A 16,536-nucleotide genomic window follows, 5' to 3' on the forward strand; every position below is an offset into this window, starting at 1 on the left:
GCTAGTTAAAACAATGAAGTCCACCTCTCTTCTTTCTCGGGCTCCTTCACTGTTCAATTTGCTGCCCTCAAATATTCGTAGGGCTTATGTAGGCGTTGATCCAATAGCAGGATTTAAGTCAGACTTGGATAAGTTTTTGACTAAAATTCCGGATCAACCTTATATTCAAGGATTCGCCAGATCAGCGGTAAGGAAGTCCGCAAAAAAAAAATCTGGACTTCCTCAAGGCCACCATTGTCAGGGAGTGGGACAACTTGTCCCCGGACTTTTTGATTAAGTCTTGCAAATCCGTGAGGCGTCGTGTCGAGGCAGTTGTTGAAAATACTGGTAAACACATTGAATAAAAAATGTCAAAAAATGTCTAAACTACAACTTTTATTTCAATGGTATCTTTGCAAAAAGGATTGTTTAGAATCTAGGAGTGTTCAAGCAGTGTAGGAAATATTTTCTAAATTTTGGGTCTCCACCCTGTATACAAGCTGTTCTTGATTCAAAGCACATATTGGGTGTTTCTATGGTAAACTTGCACACTTTAAACTTTTTAGCTTTTGTTACTTGGCACACTTTAGCTAAGTAAAAAATTTGTTACAATCAGTCCGTAGAGTAGAATATTTGTAAAGATAATTTTATGTGCCCTTATCTTTATGCATTTTTGTTCTTTTAAATATTTCTTAGATTCTGCACCAAAGTGTAAATAGAGCTAGAATAGAGCAAAAAAATAGTTCCACTTTGCATTTTCCCCCTTTTTGCGTATTTAAATACACTTTTGCCTATCTTTAATGGTTATGAACAGAGGCTTCGAAAAAAATACATTTTAGAAGCGAAATGTTTATACAATATTAAATTAAAGAAGGGGAAAACTATTTTTTTAAGGCAGTTTTTTAGTTTAGCCAAAATGACATTGTATTGTAACCTAATTTACAATATTTATCTTTTGGTAAGACTTAACCGGTGCTAAGGTGAAAATTTTATCAAACGCGAGTTTTATAAAATTGATCATTTTTTACACTTCTATATAAATGTAGAACACACAAGATATTGTTTCACTGAATCGCAAATTTGTTGTTTCAAATTAAATCAATTCCCAAAAGATGTGATTTCAACTTTTTCAGTGTTTCCGCGTCCTCTTCCTCCCTAGGGTCATAATTGAAAAACTATAAACCCTTGAGACGATTTCATTATTTCTCTTGCAGCTTTTACACACCTATTTGTTGAGAATGTTACCTCCAGAAGTACCAACGTTCCATGTTACCACTTAGCCATATTTTTCTAAGGAAAAGTTTTCCTATTTCCTATTTTCATTTACTTTGTAAACACCTGGCGTCATAAACTTTATCAAGAAAGTAATTCATGAAATACAAAGTCAATAACATACTTGATTGGTTAGTGACTCTGGTCGTATTTTGTCGCATGGTAACGTTCACATCTGTTGGAATTCAATTTTTGTTTACTATCAGTATCTGTATTCACTCTTTGCTCTTATGACCAACCATGTTAACCATAAGCTTCCCATCGTTTTTGTTTTTGGATGCGTAATACTTGTAGCATCGTGCTGTTGGCTTCGAAGTCGTTTTTTTGAGGTGCAGGCCTTTTCTTCACATGCAATCTTTGGAGAGGAGAAATTACCTAGACCTGAACCTTTTCCCAGAAGAAAACGAATACAATGAACAAAGAGGTAGCAGTAGCCTTGCCATGAGAACCGGTAATCAAAGTGGATGCTGGCCAAAAAGGCCAAGGCCTTATCAACAAAAAAGTATTGTTTCATGGTCAGGACTCAACTCGAGCTATTTGGTGTGAACACTAACGATTATTTTGCTATCAGTTGCTCTCAATAATAGGTTACAGCAGTTTGCGTCGGTTCTGATACCTCCTATATATTGTAGCGTTGTCAGCTCCTATCTGAAACACTCCCTATCAACAAAAAAGTATTGTTTCATGGTCAGGACTCAACTCGAGCTATTTGGTGTGAACACTAACGATTATTTTGCTATCAGTTGATCTCAATAATAGGTTACAGCAGTTTGCGTCGGTTCTGATACCTCCTATATATTGTAGCGTTGTCAGCTCCTATCTGAAACACTCCCAATGACCAGGGAATTCCAAGTAACAATAACTGAGTCATCGCATGAGGGTTGTTGCATGAAACAGGTCGCCGGGACGCCCAAGAGGCATGAGAAGTCGGGCCAGCGAGGCTGGTGGGCGGTAAGTAATTACTGAAGTTATGTGAGCCCTCCGATCCGCCATAGCCGACATTGGGTCCACTTGACTGCCGAGAGAGAGCGAATTTCGAGTTCCAACGTTCTTAAGGGTTTTCTGTGGCGTGAGCCAGGTTTGACAAGAACGGCCTTCTCCATGAGAAAGAACGCGAGAGAACTCCTTGAGTGTTCGGAATCGCTCAAAGATGAGGCTCATCAGGGTGTGCTAGTAAATTCCTCGCTCCTCATGCAAAGAGAGAGCGTGTGTGTGAGTGCTCCGTCCTTTAAACTCCCTTCGGTGAGTCACCCAGAGGAGGCTCATGTTCGTGAGTCCTGAGGATGGGGCGTTAGAATGTTGGGAGACTGCGGTCCTCCAACCTCACGATCCGCACCTTTCTCCTTGGATGCTGGATATGAATGAACGACTATCGAGCCAGACACACAAGAGAGAAAAGGAGAGAAGAGGAGAGGCACCGACTGGCTCCAAGAGGCTGGAGGGTAAGGAAGGATGGCGGCGCCGACGATTCGATGCAGTCTTCTTTCTCCTTTGATTCTGCTCCTTGGGTTTGGCCACTTCCATCTCTTTCCCCTCCTCCTCCTCCTCCTCTTTCCTCTTCTTCTTTTCTCCCTCCTCCACGTTCTTCTCCGTCAGACGGTGGACGGCCATGCGATAGCTATAACTACATGGATTACTCCCTGGCCTTGTTCCATCAAGCCTACACTTCTTCACATCTTCCATTTCCTCTTTTACCAGTGTGCTGGCCTTTGGCGTGGATTGTTGGAGGCAAAGGACGCGCCTGTTTCAGCACCGTTCATGTACCCATGTACTATAGAAGACAATCTCTCTGTGTGGCTATCTGGCTGGCTTGGTTCGCCAGAGCCATTGAACCTGCTGCCTGTTGTTGAGCTTACCAAAGGCTCTCTCTCCGTTCCTGTCCTTAGTGGGAAAGGAGAAAGGACGGGCAGATGGAACAAGATCGCCAGCACCACCACCGCCACCACCACCGCCACCGTCACTTCCACTTCCACCGGACAAGTACTGCACAGTTCAAGCACATCGGCCTCCAGAAGCAGTGTCTGATAGAAAAACGGTTCCCTTGTAGCATCGGAAATGAAGCCTAAGTTGCCATTCAAATGGCCATTTGGTTCGAGGCGTTTATTCTCTTTCTGTCGAATCCCTGTGCTATAGTTCAATTGTTCATGATGAGGAATCCGTGGCAATGTGTGCTTAAGTGAAGGACGATCTCGTTCGCCCGTAGTTAGTTCTGGGTTGTTGCGTTGAATCCCCGAATCGCCATCATGGATGAGCTGGAACCCAAATATGATTTGTCAGACAACGGCTTTCCGGTCCAGGAGCCTGTGTCCAATTTTGGTATTATGCTCCGTGAGCCCAACAAGATCCGATTGATCAATGTCGGGCCAGAATTAGTCCGGTGTATTCATGAACGTCTCGAGCAACTGGTACCCATCGACACCTTTGGATATGTTATATTCAAGGACTATCAGATCAGTTTCACCGGCCGATTTAACATCTATGATATCATCTTGGACAAGGACTATTTCACCCAAGTGAGAGCCTCCAAAGAAGACATGACCCTCATCAAAGTGGTGTTCTGTCGTATCTTTGGTGCCTTGTTTTGTTATGGCTATGATGTCGTAACGGCCTCGGATTTGGCCCGCGACCTTCAAACTCATTCTACTATATTCTTCAAGCTACGTGATCCTCATGATTACATGCCATTGCATTGCTTTTCGCACAAATTCATTTGCATCGCACCCTATTCAACAGACAGCATCCTTTTAATCAACGTACCTAAAGTAGCAGTGGAACAAATCATCAAGGTAAGGATTATTAAGGTTAACGGAATCTCTGCTCTTTCTTGTGACATCATGCATTGTCTCATCTCATTTAAATCATGTCTCCTCTCACAGAGAGCACAAAGATACTCGTATAAAGACCCTGGCTTCCCACAAAAGTCGAAAAGTTGATTCAAATTGAGAAATTGATCTTTTCTTCATTTTTCTTTGAACGCTCTTTCAGACCATCCATTTGACTTGGAGTCCTGGAATAAAATCCAAACAGACTCTGGCGGATGATGATAGAAGTGTGAGCGTGGTTATAAGTCTCAAACTGGCAGGCTCTCCCTGGAGTGCCGCAGTCTATAACTCAGGCAAATCCACCATTCAAGCCCGACTGATCATCATCGAGGTGGCCAGGATCTTGGCCACATTTCAATGGCGATTTGCAATCAACGTCAACTTTACCGGTGCCGCAGACTCATTTTTCTTCCAATGGTGTCCCAACCTTGATCTGGAGGACATTCGATATTGTGCCCTAATCCTATCCCGGTATGACCGTCTTCGAATGCTTCAAGTTCCCTCCTCGCTTACTCCCACCATAAAGGAATGTGTCAATAAGTTTTGGTACCTTCAATTACTCAAGCAACGCGAATACCACGGCACCACAGAGTTCAAACTGGGCGGTTGTCCGTGGTGGGCTGACGGAAATGATGCCATCGAGTCTCGCTACTTCATCTCGTGTCTCATTGGTACCCTGAAGATGAATGGATGGGAGGTGTGCGGGACCATGGATCTATCGAGACACAATAACGATAAATCAACATTTTTGTTGCGCCAAGCTTCGCCCCAAATACAGGCCCACATGTGTATAAGTTTCAACAAAACCAACCGCATTCGACTGATTGTCAGTAGTTCGGACATCAGTGAAGAGTCTGAGCTCCAACTTACCACCAGAATGAATGAGACCATTAAACAGCATTGGGTCGCCCTGGGACCCCGAAACTATGGCAAAAGCATCGAATGGAAACTGGAGGGAGACCCATGGGACACCGAGGGGCTCTATTCGGATCAGACCAGAGGAGTCTACCTTCTATGCTTATTGCTCGAAGTCATCCAACCTCTTGGATGGCGCCTCGTTTCCTCGACTGATGTGTCATCGAAAAATTTAGACCCCAATGAACGAGGCTATTCGCTAGTGGGCAAACCAGAAGATTTGCACACCTGGTTCTTCCTATTTGATCCGTCACTCAAAAAAGAGACTCAGACTCTAGGTGAAACTGGATCAAACCATCAGGGTCACAACAACCAACAACAACAACCGCCACAGCACCCCCACCACCATCACCATCATCCATTATCCAGCCAGCAGCACCTTCCTCAACATCAACAGTCACAACAACAGCTCAAGAGCTCGTCAGCTCACGACCTTGTGGGCGGTTCTAGCTCTGTTCCCAATCTGGATCAGAACACGTCCAATTCACCCCCTCTGTTCAATCCTACTACTCCGATTCCAAATCATGGATCTACATTAGGATTAAGTGGAAGGGGAACGCAGTACGATGGCCACTCATATCAGCAACAACTGGGAACACAACACACCACTGCTGGTGGGTACGCCTCTCAACAGGGTCACTATCCCAATGACATGGTTATGATAATGGGAGGGGGATTGATCCATCAACAAAATCACTCTCGATCCGTACCTTCAGTGGCCTCCATCGACCACCACTTGCCCAGCTTTTAACAACAAAACCAACAACAGCAACATTTCCAGCAGTCCGAGCAACACATTCTCTCAAATCAACATCAGCCACAACACTCTCAGGGAGGTCTCAACCTGCATACAGGGGGGAAACATTTCTCTAGGGGATTTGATAATGGGAGCATTCCAGCTCTCCATCGCGAGCATCAAACTCATGCCTCATCAGATTTCCACTTTAATGGCCCTAACCACATGATGGGGCCCTCACAACAACAGCTCCAGCAGCAACAGACAAATCTTTGCATGGCCAATGGGCGTTGCCAAACTCGTCAACGACAACTGATGCGTCAGGCCAGTGCGGGCTCCCTGCCCCCTGAAAACTTTGGGAACTTTGGTAGTGTCTTTGGTGGGAGTGCGTCAGCCGCCAGCTATCACCAGGTACCTGGACATGGACCACATGTGAATGCCGGGTCTCGAATGGAAAGAGATCAGGCGTTTCCCAACGATAATAACTATATGGATGAAGGGGGCTACAAGAGTGACGGCGAAGGTTACAAAAGTGATGGATATGGTCAAATGTTTAGCCACAGGCCGAATCGTAAAGATTTGGGAACAGGATTTCATCCCTTGGGTGGGCGATCTTCCAGAAGTAACGGTTATGTGAGCGATGGAGAAGGCTATATCATTCAGAACTCGCAGAGCCAAAACGTACCAAACAAGAGACTTTCCAAGTCTGGACGGTTTGGCAGCCAGTCCTCATTTCAGCATTACCCTCACGATGCTGATCTAAAACTTGTTCGCAGTGGTCTGATTGACGACGACGATCAAGACATCGATGAGATTCACCCCCGATCCCACAGTAGGACACCCGACACGGACGATAATTTGGGAGTGGGCTCGCATGGTCACGGCCCTCCTGGACGATTTGCTTCATTTCAGGGGCCTTCGCCCAGACAGGTTGAAGCGGTAGGTCCTCAAGCTGGTCTTGGAGGAAACAGCAGCTGTGAGGAACTCTATGCCGTTGAAGTTTTGGAACAAACGACCATGACTGCAACAGTTCGACGAAGCAACAGCAATAGTGGGTGTAATAAGAACGATGTTCTTGGGGGTGGTCAACGGAGTCAGAGAGGCAGTCGTTCCAACAGTCGCCAAGGTACCATGGGGGGCAGTAGTTGTAGTGATCGCTCCGTTGAGAGTCAAAGCGGCGTCAAACGACCGGATGATGGTCGGTCAAAGTTGCATGACCATAGTGCTCATGGTACCCACAGCGCTCGCCACGCTTCAAGCACAAATCAGAGACGGCGAGGAAGTATTAACCGACCTCCCATAGACGGGTATCCTAGCGAGGGAAGCAACGATTCCCCAATGCACGGCACTAAAATAGATTCAATAGATCAAATTGAAGTGGTTGACAATAAGAAGCTCACGAATAGCAATCGAGGGGTGAACATGGGCATGAAAGCCCCTCATCCGGCAATGGGAAGTCACTCTTCCGTAACTGGACCACCAAAGAGGTCAGGCAGTCGAGACCGACAATGCTCGTCTTCGAAGTCTTTGAACAACATTGAGAGGCAAGAATCCTCAGCATCTTTCCAGTCGGGGCAGTCAATGCATTCCACTCACTCTGCCCCTACGGGTCACCCTGGAGGGCCTCCTCTTCAGCAGAGTGTCCCGCTTGCTCCCGGGAGCAATATCTACCACTCCCAGCACCAGCAGCAACAACAACAGCAACAAAAACGATTTTACAATCCCCAACCACGGCATCTTCACCATCCCAACTGTCAAATTGCGTCTTCCTCGTCATCTGGAGGGGTACCCCCTCCTCCAGGTACATGCATGGAGTCATGTTCGACTCAGTCATCCTCATCCTCAGCATCAGCCCCACCTGACTATGCCACGTGCTCAGGAATTCCCCCCACTTATGATCAAGCCTTGGACGTTCCACCCAAGTCTCAAAGGCGGAAATGGCAACAGGCCCATGGAATGTCTCATGCGGGTCCTTCCTCGCAACCAGTCATCAATAAACCGCCTCCACCACCACAACAACCACAGCAACTCCTGCAACACCATCACCAACATCACCATCAGCCACCACCTCCGCCACCGCATAAGCAGCAACAACAACTACCACAACAACAACAACCCCTGAAGCAACAACAACAACAACAACAGCCATCGTCATCACTCTCTTCTCAAGCTCCTCCGAGCCGGAAACAGAAACAATCCCAAGGGGCTGGAAAAAACAACGAACTCTATTACATGGGCGAGTTCTACGGATAGCAGTCATCCTGTCCTTCTCATGGAACATATTTCTAAGAACGAACAAGTGCCAACAAGAGGTTCATCCCTCTCACCAACATAATTTGTTGTCGAGGAAGATGTCCGAACAAATAAGTGTTGCCAAATTGATTGGCCTATGTGCCAAGCTAGGGTTTCTCTCGAAACACATAACAAACCAAACAACAACCAAGCAAACAAACAAACAAACAAACACATTTTCACACACATACACACACTACATAGTTCTCTCATTCAGTCATACGAACATTCACACGTCGAACTCGAAAACACAGAAAAATGCATGCAGTAGAGCCAATATGTCTTACCAATCAATACCCCTACAGCACCATATTCCAATCTTCTCATCCGATTTCTCAACTCCATCATACAACCACCCCTGTACTCAATCTACCATTCATAGCAACCCTCATGTGATCCCTTCAGTTTTAGTAAGACGCATGTGAAACATGAGCAACTTCCACGAGCATCATCCTCTTTTTCAATTCGCAGTGTTTCATGCTCGATGCTCGCTACGACATTCAAAGTAAGTCCAAAAAATCATGCAGATCTTCAAAGTCGTTGGGCTTGATAACCATAGCATAGATGATGAAATGTGATGTCGACTCTCTTTCTGATATCCCTGGATTGCCTGATTCGATGAACAACAATCTTTCTCCTTGTTCACCAACAACAGTCACAAACGAATGAAATCATGTTCCGTGTAATAACACTAAAAACATGACATTTATTCATTCAAACCAAAAGTGAAACCAAAAATCAAATTTGGCGAGTTCAATTACTGCTCCATTTCCAGGTAATACCTTAGAAATCAGAGAAGCCGGTTTGACCCTAAAACAGTCAGAGCGGGGCCCGTTTTTCCACCCCGTTTCCCCAAAGTAAGCCGATCATCGATGCTCGTCAACTGCGGCTGAAACATGAGAATGAGAATTCGTCTTCCCTAGCAAGAAACCATCAGATTGTATTACAAATATTGCCAATGTTTTCGTACTATCTCTCTCACTCTCTCTCTCTCTCTCTCTTTAACTTCCAAGCCCTATTCTCTTCTTGCTCCAGCTACTTACTTCTTTATGCATTCAAGCTGCATGTATGTACCATGTACGACCGTATTCATATAATCATTCAGATTCCTTTTCTTTCCTATGACTATTGTACTATCGCAACAGCAAACTATACTTACATAAAACTAAAGACCATCTCTGGGCCCATTTGGGCCCCTTGACCCAACAATCGGCCCCTTTATTTCTAAACCTTCAACAACGCAATACCCATTTCCTCTTTTGACGTTTTAACGAAGTCTAATGGTCTCACTGACTAGCTTTAATTTTCTTTTCCCTTACCTAGTTTGATGGCAGATTCCATTCTTATTCTCTTCCTCTTGATTACTACACCAAACCGCTCCTAAAAAAATACCACCAATAATGCTGCTCCGTACACGCATAGTAAAATGATTACTAATACTAATTCAAAACTGTCACCATCAAGATTTAATACTACTATTTTCGCTACCATGTACTACCACTACTTCTAACATTTTCATTATGATTCTCTTACTACTTATATTTTAACACCAACACCATCGTCACCATCATCAACATCAACAACAACAACAACAACAACAACCACCACAAAAACAAGAACAACACGATAAACTCGAACACCACCATTACTTCCATTTCACAACAAACACCTAAGATTCTTAATATGATTCTCTTCCATTAATCAAGCTAAAACACGATGTCAGTGTCTCCAGAAGGGATTGAACATCAAATAAGAAACACGCCGAGAAAGCATTGTGAAAGCGGAGTTCTTCCACAAAATGCCTCAAATCAAACATTTAAAAACATTAAACCGAAATATATAAATGGTGCTAACATCCCTTCTCACGGCCTCATTTCAGGTGACTTGAATCGAATAATGTTCCAAGATCTAACGTCTAACATCGTCAGCAATTGATCACAATTCATTCATTTCCTGTACGAGATTGATTTTCTCTCTTATTTGAAGCCCTATTATGTTTATTGTGTTCTTCTCTTTGTTATTGGCATTCGTCATCTTCAAATTTCTCTGTAACGGTTTTTGTGTTTTTATTTCGTGGGTTTTTCATAAGGACATATCATTTCATTGACGAACTTTTCTTCAAGATTCGTAAATGATTGCGAAGTGAGGACATGTACTACAAACCAAATCAAGGTTTTTGCGACGGAAAGTATAAAGGGTTCTGTTACACGCACTCCCCAAAAAGTTTGAAGCAGCAGCGATAGTAGCACGTGTAGCAGAAATAATCATAATGATAATTGTAGTAACAATAGAAGCACATCAAAACAGATTAGTTTCGCCATTCATCTTGAAGTAACACTTGTACGAAAGAGAGAGACTCAACCTGACATACGTTTAACTTGTGTAGAGTATGTCACTTTAGTACTATAGGAAGGGAACAAATTCGTGCACTTGTGCATCCAACATCGTGGTTCAATAATAGAACGGTAGGAGCAGCGTGAGGGTAGCAACAACATACACCGTTTAATGCCCATTGAATGAACTAGTATGAATGGACTTGTCTTGAAGGGGGAATCGGTTCCAATCGGGGAAGAGCACGGCCATCCCTTGAGAACCACAATGGGAGATTCCTCATTTATGATGATGAGTTCGATGACATTTCATTTGTGGTGGGCTAACAGAAAACCGATAACGCGTCAGATCTCCAGATATTTGGGCGGCGGGACTTTGGCGAAAGGTTCATGCCACATAGTGCGAAGGTCACCCTTGACGTAAGCCATTGCAAATAATGGTGCCAGGGTGAAAGGTACCAAGTAGAGCAAGGCTGGTTGGGCGGCTTTGAAGATCTGCAACGAAGTTAAAATCATGATTTATGGGCATGTTTTTCATTTTTTTCTCTCTCCCCATGTGTTTGTTTGCATCAATATTGTAGCAATCCAATCATTGTCACGGAGCATATGAATAAAAGCCAATTTCAGCATGATACCGAATGTGATTGAAGTCCGGTTGACTTACCTCACTGGAGATAGTTGCGGTGAGCAAACCAAGAAAATATCCGAATAATGAGCAATGGAAGTAACTGATCCGATGCCAATTGCTGGGCAGCGGAATTCCAGCATCGGCCATACGTTGAGCCTGAAATTGAGCATTAATTAAGACTATTTCTCCACATTTCAAGCCATAACCCATTCCTTTCCATCGTCGTTTATCTACCTGAGCTCTTTTATAAGCGTCGTATCGCATGACAAAACAGAGTAGAAGTCCAGGCATAACAATATCCCCAAGGCCGAGCATTGAGAAGCGCCCAACGTTGTGATTGGAAGGGAAAACGAGTTTGCCGGGGAGAGAGAGACGCGGAGCGTGCTTGGCAATCTGGCCACCCAAATGGAAACGACGAGCCACTGCGCCCATGGGGTTATCAGCCGGCCTGGTCGCCACCTACAATGAATGGATTGAACCAGGTATCAGGTTGGGTAGCCCATGGGTTCGGTTCTGTTTTTGAGTTTCACTAAGTTGCACTCATCGAGTGGAATACAATATAATTACCTTGACCATGACGTTTGCACTGAATACATATTGGGAGAAGAACACCCAGAAAACATCGTACAGTAGCAATCCGGACAACAGCAAGGTGGATACCTTCAGACTTGGTAAACGGACAAAGGCGATGAAAGCAACACACAGTCCCATGCCCATGGCATCCATAAGAAGCCAATGACCTGAAATACATCCCAGGAATCCACATGAAAAAGGTCTTCACCAAGAAGATTTTTTCTTATGACGGCAAAATATATCTTGACCTACACATATCCTTGGTGGACTTCATGCGCTGGTTTTGTATGTGGTAAAAGCTATTCTTCTCAATTCAAAGCCAGCGTATTCCTGAAGCAAGGCTGAAAAAGTTGAGTTTCACCAATGTTCCCCCTCCCCCCACAGTAGTTTCAGCCGTGATGGCCCAAGAAAGAAAATCTGACAATATCAGACCACGAGAAGAGCGAACAAAAGTTGAACTCATTCCTTTCTACCTTCGTAATTGATTCAAACGGAAACTTTCTTTCTCGAAGATGGATGAATTTTCGAAAACTGCTGTTCATTTTGTCACATTAGATTCAATCCAAATCTATCTACCCCCCCAACTTGTTTTTCTGGCTCCACACACTCTAAATAGATGGCTCAGAATAGTAAGACGCTCAAATCAGCAGAGTCCTGAATTCATTTAAGCACGGTGCCATACCTGTCATGATCCAAATGAAGACAACCATCATTGAAATGGAAAAGCTGAGCAATTCTGCGGATGTGAAGCGCCCACAAATCCCTAAGGAGATCTTCTTTGACTTGCCACATGGTCTAGAATACAAAAAGGAGGACACTTGGAATTTGGAATATCTGTCAAGGACGTATTCTCACTCAAGGGCATCAGTGTAACTTCCCCGGCATCACCTTAGCATTAAAGAGTAAAATCAGTCATCCACGAAGGCAGAATGGAAGCTGTATGACAACTTCACCGTACTAACCACAAAAACAAAGTCGTTCATAGAATTGGTTATCCTTTGGCCCAATCTCAACCCACTTCCAGGTAAGCTTAATTTAGGGTATAAATAACAAGTCGAGAGCGACACATCGATTAGTTTGTGCAGAAAGGTGGCAGAATGATTTGCGAAATCGTGGAACGCATTTTCTAACTGGGGTGTCCATCAATATATAGCATATACGAACTGCACATATATCCAGTAGCAGGGTACATCTCTCAAGCATCACTTGATGGCCCCCTCTTCTCCGACCTTCGACCTGAACGTATGTGCTTGAAATGGCAAACCAAAAAGTCAATTCCACCCAAATGCAATTCTGTTGCTTTGTCCACAAAGGTTTCCATCTATCCTCAAGGCAAATTTGTTACCTTGGTCGGATTTGATTGGCAACGAGAGCAGAGCGTCGTGATCGACAATTGTACTTGACACGTCCTGATGGCATTTAATTGCCACGATTTCGCGCATTAAGGGCAAATTCTTTAATGCTGATCCAGCTACCTAACTTTGATTCAATTTCCTTGTCTAGACTCGATCCCCACAATGATCATTCGCGGTATGAAGTTACTTCTGAAAATGGAGTACTGAATTAAATTCCTAATGAATGAAAAGATGTTATCAATAGTTGACAATGGGAGGAAAATAAACACGTGTGATAACCTTTTATGAACAAAGACTTGATGCAATTTCTATGATCATTCAAATTTATTCATACGAACAATTTCTTTTCTTTTGAATTTTCCGATTTGTTTTGATATTAGACTAATTTGAAACTAAAGCCAAATTCCAGTTACAGTGTTTTCTTTCGTCACGGGCCTACGAGGTTGAGTGAAAGAAATGAGAGTGGGCGATTTTCATTTCAAGGACATGCTTCCTGCGCTAAAATCAAGAAATGACTTGCTTCGCTTTTGACTATTTATATCAAATATTTACAGTATTGCTTAAGCCCTGGACTAACTGTATTCACTAGTGCCATTTGATATGCGGCTAAAATATCAATTGAACCAATAAGCTTTTGTTGATTGAGTAATTTTGAGGTGGGCTCCCTTCTAACACTATTTAAATGGCTATTCTCGCCGTTATCCTACATGATGATCTGTTTGGGGGTTTCCTCTCATGATTTTCTCTTTGTTCAGAAACATCTGGTATGTCATAATCACTAAAGCTTGGTATGAATCCTGCTAGGTCACTCTCAAACTATGAACGTGTTGCCATGAACACTTTAATGTTCTCATGGTCTACCTTAGCGAAGATCTAAAGTACGAGATCATTGTCAACTTTTGCCACATATCGTGTGAGAACTCGATCAGGAGCCTCATCCTAGTTTTGTGCCAGTCACACTGGAACGATTGGTATCAAGTCCTGGCTGCCTTGGTCTGAGTCAATCATTCGATGTGAAACAGGCTTCAATTATCTGAAACAATGAGTTCCCACCCTCATTTTTTGGCAGGGTGTTTTGTTACAGCATGCGGTTATTTGTAACCCGGAGTTGGTTGAGAATGGATTTTAATTTTACAAAGAGAATATCAACGGCACAGGAGGTCAGAGGTCGGAGATCGGATCGAGATAACGAACGGAACGGAAGTGAATTACATTGGATTTTTCTTACCTCATGAGGTACTGGCACATGGGAAGAAGCAGAAATGCCAGTGCGACTGTGGCGATCACAGCTGTGCAACTAGCAAAAAGCATCTGCATGGAATCGAAAAAGAAAAACATCACAAGTAACGAGATGGATGCTCCCAAGGGTAAACACATGGCTTGAACTGAATCCAGGGTTTGGACGCCCGAAGTGGATTGAGTGCCTTTGGTCATGGAGTCTTGTTTCTCCTCGTTTTCTGGAACAAGAGCATAATGTTGACGGACTGTATGGCACTCATTGGGGATAGTTTGAACTGCGGGCCAAGTTTTACCATTGTTATCCTCCTCCAGAGCTAGGCTCCGGAAAGATCCGTAGACGATTAGGAGAATACTAATGAAGAAGGTGGAGACCCTTGAGCTATCCATAATCGAATAAGCCCATTGATAGTGTTCCGAATCTGCTCCGCCTCCAGCCGGCAGATGGGACGGGGAACCCGACATCAGGTCGCCCTTCGCCTCCGATGTCTCACGGGATTGTCTTGATCACAGCCGAGGTGCCATACACAACACCAGAATATCCGGGAGAACGAATTGGTCCAGTCGGAAATTGGTTTGAAATTTCGATGAACAACTATCGAATATCTCTATCGAGTTTCGTCGATAACTGGATTGAAAGAAAACAGCGAAAACAGCAAGTCCCTTGGCTCAGACAGATAATGAACTATCCGGAAGCAATGACAAATCACTTATCAACGACATATGTCGCCACCAAAGTATTGTAACACCGAGTTTCGAAGTTGATTCTCCAACACTCCCCAAGCCCGAATGAAGACAGGAGCTGGCGCATCAGACCGACGAAGTCTTCTTCTAGCAATTCACAAATTCAAGTTGCTTGAGGAAGGACGTGCGGTGAGGAGGATGGTTGGCCAACAAACTTGCAGGCTATTTGCCGAACCAACCTTTCACTGATCCCTTTGCACTCTCAACACATCAACCAATTCAAGGTCGAGTGCAGACATCACATCCCAACACAACGAACACATTGCTGCTTTTGGCTGCTTGGACGACAGGTCGAACGAGAATCCACAGCCACCGCCACCAACACCACTCATATGAACTTGAACTTGTCCTCCAGCACCGCCGCAAAGGGGGAATGTTGCCTCAATCCAACTCAGAAGCACCACTCCACGGGCAGTTCTGGGCCACTGACTCAGTAGTCACCTGTGCCAAGCATGGCAACGTCGATGCTAGTTTTCCACATCCTCTTCGCCATGGCAGGCATCAACGATGGATCGATGTCGCCAAAGTGGTGGAGTGAGACCATGATCGCCTGGCGCGGAATTCATGATCACACGGGCCAGCCAGTTTCAAACTCAGCCAGCTTCTGTGCGCATTGAACTTGAGACAAAAGAAATCGACCCGCTGCTCAATAGATTTCCTGCAACATCCAGGAAATGTTGCTCCAGCAATCCAGAGGAACTTCAGGGCCAACAACTGGATGGATGCATGGATGGATGGAGCTCCCACCCAGCCGTTTAAGAGGGGTATGGCAACGAAAGACGTCGAGACTCCACTGGACAAGATTAGGTTGATGAGATGAAATCCCTCCCAAGAATTTCGTATGGGTGATGGAATCCAAAGCTCGAATGGATCCCACAACAGTTGCTAGCCACGAATGTTGATGGGATCTGATCCAGAGAGAACCGTTCGTCAGGTTGGGATAGGATGAGGAAACCAAAACCAAATGACTTCCTTGGTCTTCATGGATTCATGGATAACCGATTGGTCATCGCCATGAACTGAGCCGTATGTGCCTGTGTAATTGTTGGATCCAACAGCTAGTTGCCAAAGCTTGTTCCCCCCTCACTTGTACATAACTTGATTCCTCTGCAAGTAGCAGCTGTAAGAGTGAGAAGAGGCGTATTAGGGGGAATGCACTGGAGGCCACAGAAGACGACAGTATGATGGTGGTCGTCGAGGAGGAAAAGGACGAGAGGGACAACGACGAGAAGGAGGGGAAGGAGGAGAAGAACAAGAAGGCAGACGAGGATGGCAGCTGACTGGAAATTGGGGAGTGTGGGAGGTAGTAAAAAGACAGGCTTGGAGTGAAGAGGCAATCATCACACACACACATATATACTCTCCCAACACCCAAAGATACCGACAACTAAATACATCTCAACATCTATCTTCTGAGACTCTGAAACTTAAGTGCGTATGTGTGTGTGTGTGCGTGTGTGTGTCTTTGTGTCCCAGGATGTACTTCGTCTTTGAGCTATGTTGTTCCACCTCGACTGTGCGTAGTCTCTTTGCTTGTTCCAGACAGGTGGTTACTTTCTTTCATTCTCAAACTTTGGGAGGTTGATTATTAGAATGAGATTCTCTCTCTCTGAAATGAGTTGAGGTTGGAAGCTCATCTCCTTGAGACGGACTC

The 16,536-nt window shown here is 44.4% G+C and overlaps 2 protein-coding genes across 2 annotated transcripts; one reads left to right on the forward strand and one right to left on the reverse strand.

Moving 5' to 3' along the window:
- Positions 1 to 2,950: 2,950 nt before the first annotated feature.
- LOC131882472 (nuclear receptor coactivator 6-like) lies at positions 2,951 to 9,618 on the forward strand. Its single transcript, XM_059229618.1, has 3 exons — positions 2,951 to 4,037; positions 4,237 to 5,721; positions 5,752 to 9,618. Exons 1-3 carry the CDS (start codon positions 3,495 to 3,497, stop codon positions 7,975 to 7,977), a joined length of 4,254 nt encoding a protein of 1,417 aa, XP_059085601.1. The 5' UTR covers positions 2,951 to 3,494; the 3' UTR covers positions 7,978 to 9,618.
- Positions 9,619 to 10,057: 439 nt separating this feature from the next.
- LOC131881711 (signal peptide peptidase-like 3) lies at positions 10,058 to 16,322 on the reverse strand. The gene is made up of 7 exons (XM_059228654.1): positions 14,435 to 16,322; positions 14,131 to 14,359; positions 12,230 to 12,342; positions 11,542 to 11,714; positions 11,209 to 11,433; positions 11,011 to 11,130; positions 10,058 to 10,841 (listed from the first exon to the last, which is right to left on the reverse strand). The coding sequence occupies exons 1-7, from the start codon at positions 14,601 to 14,603 to the stop codon at positions 10,692 to 10,694; spliced, it is 1,179 nt and encodes a 392-aa protein (XP_059084637.1). The 5' UTR covers positions 14,604 to 16,322; the 3' UTR covers positions 10,058 to 10,691.
- Positions 16,323 to 16,536: the final 214 nt, after the last annotated feature.

This window comes from Tigriopus californicus, chromosome 6 (genome assembly GCF_007210705.1).
Source record: "Tigriopus californicus strain San Diego chromosome 6, Tcal_SD_v2.1, whole genome shotgun sequence".
Taxonomy (NCBI): domain Eukaryota; kingdom Metazoa; phylum Arthropoda; class Copepoda; order Harpacticoida; family Harpacticidae; genus Tigriopus; species Tigriopus californicus.